General features: G+C 40.5%; 1 protein-coding gene across 4 annotated transcripts in view; it reads right to left on the bottom strand.

Annotated features, from left to right (window-relative positions):
• Positions 1-14,613, bottom strand: part of PTPRG (protein tyrosine phosphatase receptor type G) — a 696,945-nt gene that overhangs the window by 285,564 nt on the left and 396,768 nt on the right. For all 4 annotated transcript variants that reach the window (XM_045990633.1, XM_045990636.1, XM_045990635.1 and 1 more), the window contains exon 3: positions 5,232-5,411. In XM_045990633.1, coding sequence (XP_045846589.1) covers positions 5,232-5,411 — 180 coding nt within the window. The remainder of the gene's footprint in view (positions 1-5,231; positions 5,412-14,613) is intronic.

The raw sequence follows: 14,613 nt of genomic DNA, 5'->3' as shown, positions 1-14,613 counted from the left end.
AAGTAAGGGGATTTATTTCTACTTCTCAGAAAGGTGTGCTTCTTCTCAAATTTCTGATATAGATGTGCTCACATTTGGATGGCTATGCTCGAAAACCAGGCACACATACTCACAGACATGCAACAAGTTGTGGATCACTCCAGGAAGTCAGCAAGGTGACAGAGATTGAAAATCAGCTCCTGCCAGACCAAGGTCATGAATCAACTTGCTCTAAAACCTGTCATTGGAGATACCAAGCTGAAAGCTGTCACTGAAATGTGTTATCTTTGCAGAAGGCTGTCAAGCGTTGCAAGTCAAGTAGAAAACCACATCAGAGAGCCCAGCAAATTGCCTTTGGCAGCTTTTCTGGAATGTGGCACTGAGGTGGCACTTGGCTCTGAGGTCTGATTACACCCAGTAGGGCCACGCTACAGTCCACCACATTCAGATTGTTGGGGGAGTCAATATTCCCATCCTGGTTCTCCAAAGGACGCACACATTGGAAACATAAAGCAGCACCACTGGTAGAGAAATTCTGAATTGTAACAATAAATATACAATCTACATTGGGGAAGAGAGGGAGGGGTGAAAAAGTGTGTACAGATAACCTTATCAGTCACAAATTTTTCCTGAGCAGATACACCCAGACGGATGACTTAAGGTACAGGAGAGGGTAGCCTGAGATGAGGCAAGGAGAACTGATCATGAGAACATTACAAAGAAGAGTCTGAAGTCAGGAATCATGATGCGGACTGAGAAGCAACTCTATGAACACACCAGGCCAACCCAAAGCAATCAACCAAGAATAATCTGAGACAAATGTTAATTTGGAGAAGGAAAATGGATCCCCCCAAAGTCGCCCATGCAGCCACTTAGGTTAAAAGAAAAGGCAATGCTGGGGCACCTAAGGGGGCACAGTTGGTTGAGCACCGACTCTTGGTGTCAGCTTGGGTCTTATCTCAAGGTTATGAGATGGAGTCCCGTGTCCAGCTCCACACTCAATGGAGTCTGATTGAGTTTATCTCTCTGTCCTCTCTCTGTGTTCTCCTCCCTGGACTCTGGGGGCTATCACTTTCTAAAGGAAATACATAAAATTTTTAAACAGAAAGGAAAGAAGGAAGGATGGAAGGAAGGAGAAAGAAAGGAAAAAAAAAAAGAAAAAGGCAAGTTTGTGACCCATAATAAGAATGAAACCAAAGGGCTGACACTGAAGTTGTTTTAGCCCAGTGTGGGGGCTGTGGCCAGCCAAGGCTGTTGAAAGGGATTACCAAGAGTGGTTTATAGTGACATTCTTGGTTACAAAGGGATCATTTCAAAAAAGAGAGAGAGAAAGACAGTGAGCTTGTTTTAATGGATTAGAGTTATAAGAGTCAAAAAATAAGACATGAAAAATATACTTAGTACCAATGGAAACCCAGGTAGCACTAAGCAGAGATATAACACCGCTGTGTTTATTTTCAGGTCAGACAGTGGAGCACAGCAAGGCATTCTCTAATTCCATGGACCATCTGAAACTGATAGTTGCACAACAGTGATTAAGAGGGAGGCAGCTCTTTGTATTAGCAATGGTGAAAACAAGAAGTTCTGTATTCATAAATTTCTGAAGACAAATGAGGGTGATGGGGGTAATTAAAGTCAGGAGCATGAAGTTGCTGGGCTGATATAGAAAAGCATGAGAACATGTTCCTTTGTCCTCTAATGTAATAGGAAATATTAAAGCAAAACCTTGGGGTACCTGGGTGGCTCAGTCAGTTAAGCTGCTGCCTTTGGCTCAGGTTATGATCCCGGGGTCCTGGGATTGATCCTGGCATCAGACTCCTAGCTGAGCGGGGAGCCTGCTTCTCCCCTACCTACCATTTCCCCTGCTTGTGCATGCTCTCTCCCTCAATCCCTCTATGTGTCAAATAAATAAATAAATCAAAATCTTCAAAAAAATAAAAAAGCAAAAACCCAAGGAGGTAAGAATTTTACTTCCATTTGTGCATTTGGCACAGAGCTGTCCAACAGACCATTCTGCAATGACAGAATGCACTTGATCTTGCTGCCTCCCTACGGTAACTGCTGGCCATATGTGGCTACCAAGCATTTCAAATGCAACTGGTACAATACTACCTGTGATACGCAAATTCAGTGCAATTGCTATCAAAATTCTAAGGGTATTCTTCATAGAAACAGTAAAAACAAACCTAAAATTTCTACAGAACCATAAAAGACCCTGAAGAGCCAAAGGAATTCTAAGAAAGAAGAATGAAGCTGGAGGCATTTCAAACTATGCTACAAAGCTACAGTAACCAAAAGAGTGTGATACTGGTGTAGCAACACACACAGACTATCGAACAGAATCTAGAGCTCAGAAATAAGCCCACACATATACAATGTATAACCAACTAATATTTGACATGAGAGCCAAGAACACTAAGTAGGAAAGGATAGTCTGTCTCTTCTATAAATGGCGTTAGAAAAACTAAGTATTCACATGCAAAAGTTAATGAAGTTGGACTCCTACCTTACATTATTCACAACAATTAACTTGAAATGAATTAAAGACTCTAATGTATGACCTGAAGCCATACAACTAGAAGAAAACATCAGGTAAAAGCACCTAGACACTGGTCTTAGTGATGATTTTTTGGACATGCCATGAAAAGCACGAGCAACCAAAGCAAAACCGAACAGGTGAGAACACATTGAACTAAAAAGTTTCTTTCTCCAAAGCAAAAGAAACAATTAAAAAAAAAAAAAGGCAATCTATTGAATAGGAAAAAAAATTTTGAAAACTATACATGTGATAGAGATTTTAATACCCAATATACAAAAAGAACTCATGCAACTTCGTACCAAAAAACCCCAATAAAAACCCACTATAAAATCCAAAAAAAACCCTCAATAACTCAATAACCCTGGTTAAAAGTTGGCAAAAGATCCTAGGCATATTCCCAAAGATACACAAAGGGCCAATAGGTACACGAAAAGTGCTCAATGACCATCAGGGAAATGGGTGGCTCAGTGGGTTAAAGCCTCTGCCTTCGGCTCAGGTCATGATCCCAGCGTCCTGGGATCGAGCCCCACATCGGGCTCTCTGCTCCGACACATGAAAAAATGTTCATCATCACTAGCCATCAGGGAGATTCAAATTAAAACAACATTGAGATACCACCTGACACCAGTTAGAATGGCCAAAATTAGCAAGACAGGAAACAACGTGTGTTGGAGAAGATGTGGAGAAAGGGGAACCCTCTTACACTGTTGGTGGGAATGCAAGTTAGTGCAGCCACTTTGGAGAACAGTGTGGAGATTCCTGAAGAAATTAAGAATAGAGCTTCCCTATGACCCTGCAATTGCACTGCTGGGTATTTACCCCAAAGATACAGATGTAGTGAAAAGAAGGGCCATCTGTACCCCAATGTTTATTGCAGCAATGGCTATGGTCGCCAAACTGTGGAAAGAACCAAGATGCCCTTCAACGGCTGAATGGATAAGGAAGATGTGGTCCATATACACAATGGAGTATTATGCCTCCATCAGAAAGGATGAATACCCAACTTTTGTAGCAACATGGACGGGACTGGAAGAGATTATGCTGAGCAAAATAAGTCAAGCAGAGAGAGTCAAGTATCATATGGTCTCACTTATTTGTGGAGCATAACAAATAACATGGAGGACATGGGGAGATGGAGAGGAGAGGGAGTGGAGGGAAACTGGAAGGGGAGATGAACCATGAGAGACTATGGACTCTGAAAAACAACCAGAGGGTTTTGAAGGGGCGGGGGTGGGGGTGGGAGGTTGAGGAACCAGGTGGTGGGTAATAGGGAGGGCACGTACTGCATGGAGCACTGGGTGTGATGCCAAAACAATGAACACTGGTATGCTGTAAATAAACAAATAAAAAAAAATAATTGAAATAAAAAAAAAGTACTGGTGAGGATGTGGAGAAAAGAGAACCCTTGTATACTGTTGGTGGGAACAGAAATTGGTGCAGATGCTACAGAAAAGAATATGGCAGTTCCTCAAAACACTAAAAATACAACTACCCTATCTATGATCCAACAATTCTACTTCTGGAAATTCTACTTCAGGAAATGAAATCACTATCCCAAAGAGATATCTGCAACCTCCATGTTCACTGTAGCATTATTCACAAGAGCTGACACATAGAAATGATGAGTATCCACAACTGATGACCAGATGAGTAAAATATACATTGGAGTATTACTCTGCCATAAAAAAGAAAGAAATCGTGCCATATGTGACAACATGGGTGGACCTTAGGGGCATTATATTCAGTGAAGTAAGTCGGACAAAGACAAATATTCTATGGTCTCACCTATATATGTTATCTAAAAGAGCTGAAATCATAGAAACAGAGAGTAGAATGGTGGTTGCCAGGGGCTGAATGTACAGTAAATGGGAAGATGTGATCAAAGGCTATAAACGTCCATTTGAAGAGAAATAAGTTCTGGGGATGTATAATCATGGGGACTATAGTCAACAATACCTTACTGCATACTTCAAAGCTGCTAAAAAAGTATGTCTTAAATGTTCTCACGAAAAGACACAAAGGAAAGGAGGAAGGAAGCGGGGGAGGGAATTGAGGATGTGAAGTGATTGGAGTGTTAACTAACCAAATTATGGTAATTACTTGGAAATATAAACATGTATCAAATCATCATATTATATATACTTATATCATGTTAAATAAAAGTCAGATCTTCCCCCCCAAAAACACTCCACGAAGATTTTAAGCTGTATCCTCTGCTTTGAAATGCTGTACATAAACAACCTAACAAAGTCAGGGGGAAATACAAAAAAAGATATGTGGCTATTACAACTGAGGGAGTGAACTTTAGTCTTACTTACTGACGGATTTAATAGTAAAATTTAAATAGCCACATGTGGCTAGCAGCCACCATAAAGGCTAAAGCAGATTTCTGAAAGTCCATTTTATATACACTTTACCTATATGGATTCGCTAAATCCTTACAACTTTATGAGGCTGATATTTTATTACACACCTTTATTGTATTTCTAAAACCTGAGGCACAGAGTGGTTAAGTAATTTGCCCCAAATCATACAGCTTGTAGAGCAAGGGGCTGATTCTCCAACCAAGAGCTAATTCCAAAGCTCTCACTCTATGTTCTTTATAGCAACACGCACTACTTAAGGAGCAAAAACCACGGGTAAGGTAAATATTAGAGCCATCTAAAACTATTTCCCATTGATTTGTTGACTAGTAAAAAAGTCGGGAGTCTACCTGTCTTCCCTGTGTTTTTCATCCAGGTTTTGTTAGAAGACTCATTGTCAAAGCCATCCAGCTGCAACTCCTGGTACTCTTCGCCGACCCGTGCATGCTGGTCTACAATGTCTATGGGAGACTGGAGACGGCCCCCGCAGCTGACACTAGACGTGACCCAGTGCTCAGGACCATAGGCACCTGTTAAAAGAGAACGATACTTCAGTCCTCATGACTCAAGGGTTAGGGATGAAATGAACAGGACGCAGGAAGCCAACCACTGTATCTCTGAAAGTACATCACACCCCCACCCCCACCCCCCCCACCCCCACCAATGTTCCCACCCAAAGAAGTCAGTCTGTTGAAAACTATGGATCCAAGCCATTTGCTTGATAGGGCGACAAGATTAAAGAAAAGACATGTTCCTTAAGATGGTTTTGCTTCTTGATTTGTAATCAAACATTTGCTACTTTATCTGTAATCAGATTAAGGAAGCTGAGCAGAAGGGCTGTCAGAGTTGTTCATATTTTTAAAAAATTCTAAGTAAGTCTTCCAAAATAAGCAAAGCATTTATTCACAAGAAACCACCTTCCTCTGTTCAGCATGTTTTGCTAGTACCAACGGCATACCAAACACAACTGCTCCTAGGAGTCTGTGAACTGGAAAAAGGAAAAATTAAAAATTAAAGGCCACATAACACAGGATGAGACTCATGACAAATAATGGGGCAATGAGGCAGGGTTTTCTTTTGGTTAATCGTGGAAGATTTTTTGGGTTGCCAGAAATTGTAAATTAGTGGATTCAGGCACTCATTGGACATGGGGGTATGAAGGTGCATTCAGAATGAATGCAGCACTCATATAAATGCAGGCTTTTGGGCGGACACATGCAGCAGGAATGAAAATGCAACAGTGCAGAATCCTACTGGGTACCAAGCAGGCATGGGCAGAGAAAACGTACTGCATGCACCCCACCTGTCTGCACTACTTGGAAATGAAATAATCTGGGGATGATGTCTATTAAGTTGATAACAGGCTCTGAGATTTTTCTGCACCCAGCCTTTAACCTTCTTAACATGACAAAGCAGGAGTGGCCCACTGAAAGGAAACACCCTTTGCTAGAAAGATTAACATACATCTCTTTTTAAGAATTGGATATGAGGGGCACCTGGGTGGCTCAGTGGGTTAAGCCTCTGCCTTAGGCTCAGGTCATGATCTCAGGGTCCTAGGATCAGCCCCGCCTGTGGCTCCCTGCTGGGCAGGGAGCCTACTTCCCCCTCTCTCTCTGCCTGTTTGTGATCTCTCTCTGTCAAATAAATGGATAAAATCTTAAAAAAAATTTGGAATTTGGATATGAAATAAATCTAAATGTTACAATTTTTAGGTTTCCCAAACAATAAAGTATAATGTGCATATATATATAGAGAGAGAGAGAGAGAGACAGAGTCCTAGGTTTCAGTTTTAAATTTCTTCACATATCAGATGAGGATGGAATGGCCAAAGTGATCTGAAGAGACCAACCCACCCAACCACCAGTACTTTCCTACCTCTCTCTAAACCTAGCGTCGTGTGATGGAGAAAGAGAGACACAGTACGTTTTCCTACTGCTGAATAAAAGGCCACACACCTGTGCCCAACCCACTACCATGTTCACACAGGCCATCAATATCCCCACCCCCCTAAGTCTATACAGCTCACAGCTGATGTAAACAATGGTCCCATGAAAAAAGAGACAACCACAGAACATCTTTTTAATTACGGTAATGGTCAACACTGCAAGAGCAATGGGTCCCCCCCGAAAAATGATGCATATTCTTGCTACCTGGCAAACAACCTGGCTTTCTTCTACGCCTGGGTAATTTTCCCTAATTCTCATCCGAAACAGTAAGATGGAAGAGACTATCAGGAAGAACACGCTCACTGCTTGGCAAAGGTTTAGCAACCTCAGGGCACTTTTCAAAGTCATTTACAAGTGTCATAAGGCTTTTGAGAAAAAGTTAACATCACCATTTTCTTGACTATAAAGCTCCTTACTAAAACAAGCAGCATAAAGGGCTTTTCACTCATGTTTCCTCACCTCTTGGTCAAATTCCCTAAGACTCTGATGAATCATAAAGGAACAGAGTGTGCATTTGCATATATTCTAGCCAAACTTTATTTTCATCTTGCATCATTACATTTGAAGGAAAAAAGGAGGGGAAAAGGGACATTAGGAATAACTCCAATTTCCTGTCCATTCTTTAAATTTTCTTCCAGAGGAATAAAGTGATTGTTGCTGTGTCTCATGAGCCTGTATGTTCAAATTATGGAAACTAATTTTTTTTTTAAAGATTTTATTTATTTGACAGTGGGGGAAGGAGGAAGGGCACACACAAGCAGAGGGAGCCACAGGCAGAGGGAAAAGGAGATGCAGGCTCCCTGCTGAATAGAGAACCCCACAGCTGGGCTTGATCCCAGAATTCTGGGATCACGACCTGAGCCAAAGCCAGTTGCTTACTGACTGAGCCACCAAGGCACCCCTGGAAGCTAAAGTTTTAATATCGTGTGTGTGTGTGTGTGTGTGTGTGTGTGTAATGACTTTTAGAAACTCACTAGTACGATAAAATTATACTCAATGAAAAAAATGCACAGTAAAATAAATCCAAACATGTTTGACTCCAAAGAAATAAGAATGCAAGCTGTCCTTTGTAAAAACACAGACACCTCGTAATTATCCTACTAATAAAGAAAAGTACTCTGCAAACTCTGAGAAGCACACTTTCCATTCGTATTATTTCTCAAAACCTTCTAGACATGGGTGACATATAATTTAGCACTCTGTAAAAATATAATCAGGGTTCGTACCAGTGGGATTCATTTATTCACTGGTAACAATCTGAAGATTTAAGCCGACTACATGCTTGCTTTCACACTTCTACCCAATGTACATTCAAGTGCAATTTTAATTGAAACTGATCTTCCACTTCAGATTTTAAATTAATTTTTCTTTGGAGTGCTTCATGCTCCAGACACCCTTGCCTTGCAAAAACCCCTATGTCATTAGTGGAGGAAATAGAACACTTTTCCAAGCTTGGAGGTATTGATTACCTATTCTCACATCGAAGCACCATCGCCATTTCACACTGTATAAATCTCTCCAGTGTTAAGACACTTTATAAAGCGCTGAGAATTATATCATTAATCATTTGCAGTTGTACAATCTCAGAGTATTGAATGCTTTGTTTTTCAGAAGTTTGAATAAATGCTTTTAAGTAAAAAACATGACACTAAATAAAGACCGCGGTTAACTTAAACCTAGTTTTGGGGAGAAAACCAATCAGCGAGAAGCCTTCCACCATCAGGTATGACATTCTCCGTCTAAAATAAGAAGGAAAAGTCATTTGCACTTCAGTTTCCCCTTACTGACTCTTTCTTAGAATGAGAAGGACATGCGTGCAGTTGGCAACCAGACCCATTTTCAATAGCTCACCAACTCTGACATGGCGACCTACTATACAAGGCTATCTTCCCAAGAGGGGCAGGGTGAACCGGGAGCATAGAAACCACAGGGTGGCTGGGCTGCCAAAGTAATTTGCCATTCACCTGTTGTCTTGTGGGAATGCAATCTTCATGAAGACATGCTGCCAACATATTTGCAGCCAGAGAATCTATAATGGCAGTGAAACCTCACTCAACCTGTGATGAAAACTTTCTTTTTAGTGAATTCCATGAATGCATTTAAAACTCCTGCCTAAAGGTTTAATGTCATCGTCAATACACTCTGGTTGGGGAGGTTTCCATGAGGCATGCACAAGGGCCATGGACCGTCTTGGCAATGGGCACCTGTGTTCTTTGGGACAGCCTATCACTCATGTAATTTGTTGTCCACTCCTTAATTTAATGTCTGTCTTCCTCATTAGTTCATGACTCTCAAAAGAGGTTCCTTCTCTGTGCTGTTTACCATTACTGCCATATGTAGAGCAGGGCCCTACCTACAGAGTGCTGCTAATACATATTTTTGCGCACAAATACATGAATTAGAAGATGACATTAAAGAGTTGCATAGTTGTGTCTCCTAATGACACTATGGTGCTATTTTGGTTTTAATTTTATACTTTTATCTTCTGACTTCTTCCTTCTCTTCCTGACTTCCTTGGTTTCAAGAGTCAGGAGATCAACCTCCTTCCTTTCATCAATAATAGGTTAAATTGGTCTGAATGGGGAGAAGGTACAACACGCGGTTTAGGAAGTACATGATGGAAGCTGTGTGCAAATTTAACTAGCCCACTAAAGGCAATTACACTTTTTTAAAGAAAGGAATGTGACAGAACTTGGCTTGCAACGCCTTTCATGAAGCATGATTATTTTTAAGGCTCTCTTATTTTTTCTATGCTTTAGCAGAGCTCTCTATTGAAAGAAGGTCAGGTAAAGAGCAAAACAAGTCTTGTTCATCAGTTCATCACTGTACACATTTAAATATGGACTTGACACCTGCTCTGTACCAGCCACAGTGCTACGAAATGGATGCCAGCAGGCAGAGCTGCCACAGTTCACCTGGGCTTCCCCTGGAAAACTGAAGCTGCCAGAGGCTCAGGCTGCTCATCTGTACAATGGGAAAAATTAGTGGTGTCCAAGTCAAAGGTTAGTTTTGAGGATTATATGAGATAAGCAATGGAAAGTACTTTAAGAAGTACCCAACAAGGGGCACCTCGGAGGCTCAGTGGGTTAAAGCCTCTGCCCTCCGCTCAGGTCATGATCCCACGGTCCTGGGATCGAGCCCCGCATCAGGCTCTCTGCTCAGCAGGGAGCCCGCTTCCTCCTCTCTCTCTGCCTGCCTCTCTGCCTACTTGCAATCTCTGTCTGTCAAATAAATAAATAAAAATCTTAAAAAAAAAAAAAAAGTACCCAACAATGGGGCACGTGGGTGGTTCCAGTGGTTAAGCATCTGCCTACCTTCAGCTCAGATCATGATCCTGGGGTCCTGGGATCGAAGCCCATGTCAAGTTCTCTGCTCAGTGTGGGGGTGTCTGCTTCTCCCTTTCCCTCTCCCTCTGTTATCTCTGTTATCTCCCTCTGTTGAAGAGCCCAACAATGAAAACTCTGTAAATGATGGCTACTCCCACTGCCACTGCTATTGTTACAAAAACGTGTCGCAGGCCCTCAAGAACTTGACTGTCTAATGGAAGAAACAAGCATGCAGTCCAATCAAAGGCTAAGGTAGGTGGATAAGCATTTTGCCATATACAAAGAGAGAAGAGAGGCCCTCACCTCTCCAAGGGCAGGACTTTGAAGGTGACATTTCAGGGGAGTCACTCCTTGAAATGCTGAAAAGTATGCTGAACCCTGGTACTTCCCATTTTGGAGAACATAAGTCAAAAAGTACCCCTGATTCTCTGGGAAGTGGAGCTTAAGCCCACTGACAGCTGGACTTAGTGCCTAGGTTTCAAAGAACAGAAAAAGCAAGCTTCCCAGTGGAGAAGCCTGGTAATCCCACCTTAACCAGGTAGTGAAGGTTACCATCACCTGTGATGCCACAGACCATCATGCACATCTTAACAGATGTGGTAAGAAGAGGATATCATCTCTGTGGGTTCTTCCTAAAAATCTATAGCCTCAGGGGCGCCTGGGTGGCTCAGTGGGTTAAAGCCTCTGCCTTTCGCTCAGGTCATGATCCCAGGGTCCTGGGATCGAGCCCCGCATCGGGCTCTCTGCTTGGCGGGGAGCCTGCTTCCTCCTCTCTCTCTCTCTGCCTGCCTCTCTCCCTACTTGTGATCTCTGTCTGTCAAATAAATAAATAAAATCTTAAAAAAAAAAATCTATAGCCTCTGTCTAATCATGAGGAAAACACATCAAACAAACCCAAACTGAAGAACATCCTATGAAACACTTGGCTGATACTCCTCAAAAACCTCAAGGTCATGAATAACCAGAAAAGACTGAAAATTTGTCACAGAACAAAGAAAACTAAAAGGGGGAAGAGAACACACACACACACACACACACAAACACTTGCACGGTGGTATTCTAGCTTGAGTAGCAGAACCAAACAAGGAAATAAGGGGGAAAACTCAGGAGCTCTGAATGAAGTTGAGTCAGTTAATACACCCATGTTTGTTTCCTGGTTGTTCATTGTCAATAGGGTCATTTTCTTGTGGTTACTCCGACGAGATGAAGAAATATTTATGAAATTGCTCAGAAGTCAAATAAAATCTAAGTTTTGTGAATATCCATATTTTATTGGATTTACTGTTATATATTTGGGGGCAGGTCTATGGCCTAACAGGTAATGGGCACTGATTTATAGATAATGCTGAGATTGCTGTCCTCAGCTCTGCATGAATTTCCACTGAGCAAAACCAAAGTAAGAGAGAGATTTGTTTGAAGAAAACACAGCAAGCGTGTGGGTGATATTTCATTATTTAACATTATATAAAAACATTATAAAGTTGGAGAGACTCACCTTTAAAAACTATAGTTAAGGAAGAACATTATTAGCTTAATTTATGGCTCATTTGTGCATTAAAAGAACCCACTTCTACCTCCCTGGTGTACCATTAACAAGCCACTGTATTTTTCTTGTTTTCAGATGCTCCAATTCAGCAGACTAGCATCAGGAAGACATATTTCTACAGTAATGTGAATAAATCACACAACTGGAGTTTAATTCCAACTGGCCTGTGTAAGGCAGACAGAATTCCCCATGTGAAAATAATGGCAAATACTGTAAATCTGGGATTACGTCTAAGATCCCACTTTAAATTCAGTGTCTCTTTAAGGCAGATTTAACCCAAGAATTTGGTCAACATACATAAATTCTGGACCAAAACTAAGTTATTGTGTTCAAAGAAAATTCAAATAAAATCTCAGAGAAAAATCTAATTTTGACCCTCCACTTCCAGCAATATTATTTGACAAGTCCAATGTGAACAGATATAAATATAGCAGTAAGACTTTTCAGCAGTTCAAGTAAACAATCTCATTTAATTACAGTTCATTATTAAGATCTGATTTGAGAAAGAGAGAAAATTGCTGTTTTAGAGGATATAAAATCATACTTTTATCTAAAAGTGAGGAATTTCAAATATCTGTCTAGGATTTGTGTTCCAAACAATAATTTCTTTAAATACCTAAGAGATTCTTTACAGAAAATAAGCATACACCTTGAATTTATTTTACCATAATACATCCAAATAACGGTTTCTGTTCACTAATGAAAAGCCATTAAAAATAATGAATTCTGTCTAAATCTAATTAAAAACAAAACTAATATACATGTTATGTGCTGTTTCTAGTCAAATATGCTTATTAATGCCTCCCTCAAGGAAATTATATTAAAAGTATTACCTGAATCCAGGCTTATTACCCTGCATTTTGTTGTCTACTTTTAACCAACAGCAACAATCCAAAAATATTAGTATTCATTTTTTTAACCTAATATTATAATTAATGGTTTTTCTCCCAAATCTAAAACACATCTTAAAACTATTCCATTTTTTAATTAAAAAGCTTTATGGGATTTAGCTTATGATTCTTTTGCATTCTCCACTATCGGGAACTTAATTACCTTTTGTGCATTTATTGCCATATGTATGAAAAAAAGGAAAAAGTACTAAAAAGCATTCATATTACTGATCTCCAGTGTTTTCATCTTTTATGCATGTATCATTATGAAATTGTTCAATGTTATTCATAGGAATATTCTAATGTTTAAGCCAGTTAAGAAAATGTAAATTTTCCTTCCAGGTAATAGAAGAGTTGGGCAAATTTTTGTTTTTAAATTTTAGGTATAAAAACTTTATTCCTCCATTTCGCATCAGTGGTGTGTTTTTAAGGGAATATCAACAACTAACCATAACACCAGATATACTATCAGACAATAACAGAAGACATGGGAATGCTTATATACTTTTTTTTAATACCAACTATTATTCATTTTATTTCACAGCATCTCTGTCTTAGGACTAGATGTCAAAACTAGAAAACAGCACAAATCTGTAAACCAAAGATCCCTGATTCTAATCTTGATGCTTAAGATCTCTCTGGAGGGGGCGCCTGCGTGGCTCAGTGGGTTAAAACCTCTGCCTTCAGCTCAGGTCATGATCCCAGGGTTCTGGAATCGAGCCCCGCATCGGGCTCTCTGCTCTGCAGACAGCCTGCTTCCTCCTCTCTTTCTCTGCCTGCCTCTCTGCCTACTTGAGATCTGTCTGTCAAATAAATAAATAAAATCTAAAAAAAAAAAAAAAAAAAAAAAGATCTCTCTGGAGCCCATTATATTGTCCTTAATAATGAGAGTATTGCGGGCCCCTGGGTAGCTCAGTTAAGCCTCTGCCTTCAGTTCAGGTCACGATCCCAGGGTCCTGGGACTGAGCTGTCATTGGGCTCCCTGCTCAGCTGATAGTCAACTTCTCCTCTCCTTCTGCTGCTCCCTCTGCTTGTGTGCTCCCTCTCTCTCTCTCTAAATAAAATCTTTTTTTTTTTTTTTTTTTTTTTTTAAAGAGGGTATTGCATAGAGTAAGGATGCCAGTAATAACAACCTGGGAGTTTTGAGCTGCAGAACTCCTGCTGAGTAGAGGCTCAGAAGGATTGGGTGATTGACTAGTAATGTCTGTAGGAGTATGTGGTATGACAGCAGTAAAGCAGGCACTATGCAAGCATGCAATTCACAGACTAGAGGATTCTGATCCTTTGAAGACAAAGTCTGTAACAATGCATGTTTAGACATACCTGGGATATAAAAAATTGTATCTTTCTCATGTAATCTATCCTCATCCAAACATGCAGTCAAAATTCTTACTAATAACTGAGATAGTTTATTCACTCAAAATCAAACAAATATTGTTTTAAGTTGGGGCAACTTCATTTTTACTTCTTGTAGATACAAAAAGGAATTGGTTACAAAGAGCATCTGAGGTATTAATAACAAGTCATAATTCTTACTGTCCAATGCCAAACATCTCAAGTGTTCACAAGCTATGAGTAAGTTTGCTCCAGACCTAAAGCTTTCTTTCTTTCTTTCTTTCTTTTTTGTTTTTACTTAAAGATTTTTATTTATTTATTTGACAGAAAGAGACACAGCAAGAGTGGGAACACAAGCACGGGGAATGGAAGAGGGAGAAGCAGGCTGCCCCACTGAGCAGGGACACCAATGCGGAGCTCAATCCTAGGACCCGAGGATCATGACCTGAGCCAAAGGCAGATGCTTAACTCCAGGTGTCCCTGGAGCTGAAGGTTTCAACCTTCAGATCAACTAGGTCTTCAAGCAATCAACACTCTTCAAGTGACAAAGACTTGTTCTTTTAGAATTCTGACTGCCTTCCACAAAACTTAATGTAACCATCCAACAATGAAAATGGCCATCTGGCACGGTGGGAAGAGGGCTGGGTAATGAGACTCGCCATCTGAGTTCTGGATCAAAGATGGCCAAT

The sequence above is a fragment of the Meles meles genome, chromosome 20 (genome assembly GCF_922984935.1).
Source record: "Meles meles chromosome 20, mMelMel3.1 paternal haplotype, whole genome shotgun sequence".
In the NCBI taxonomy this organism is placed as follows: domain Eukaryota; kingdom Metazoa; phylum Chordata; class Mammalia; order Carnivora; family Mustelidae; genus Meles; species Meles meles.
Note: the sequence above shows the minus strand (reverse complement) of the source record. Positions and strands in the feature narration are given on the sequence as shown.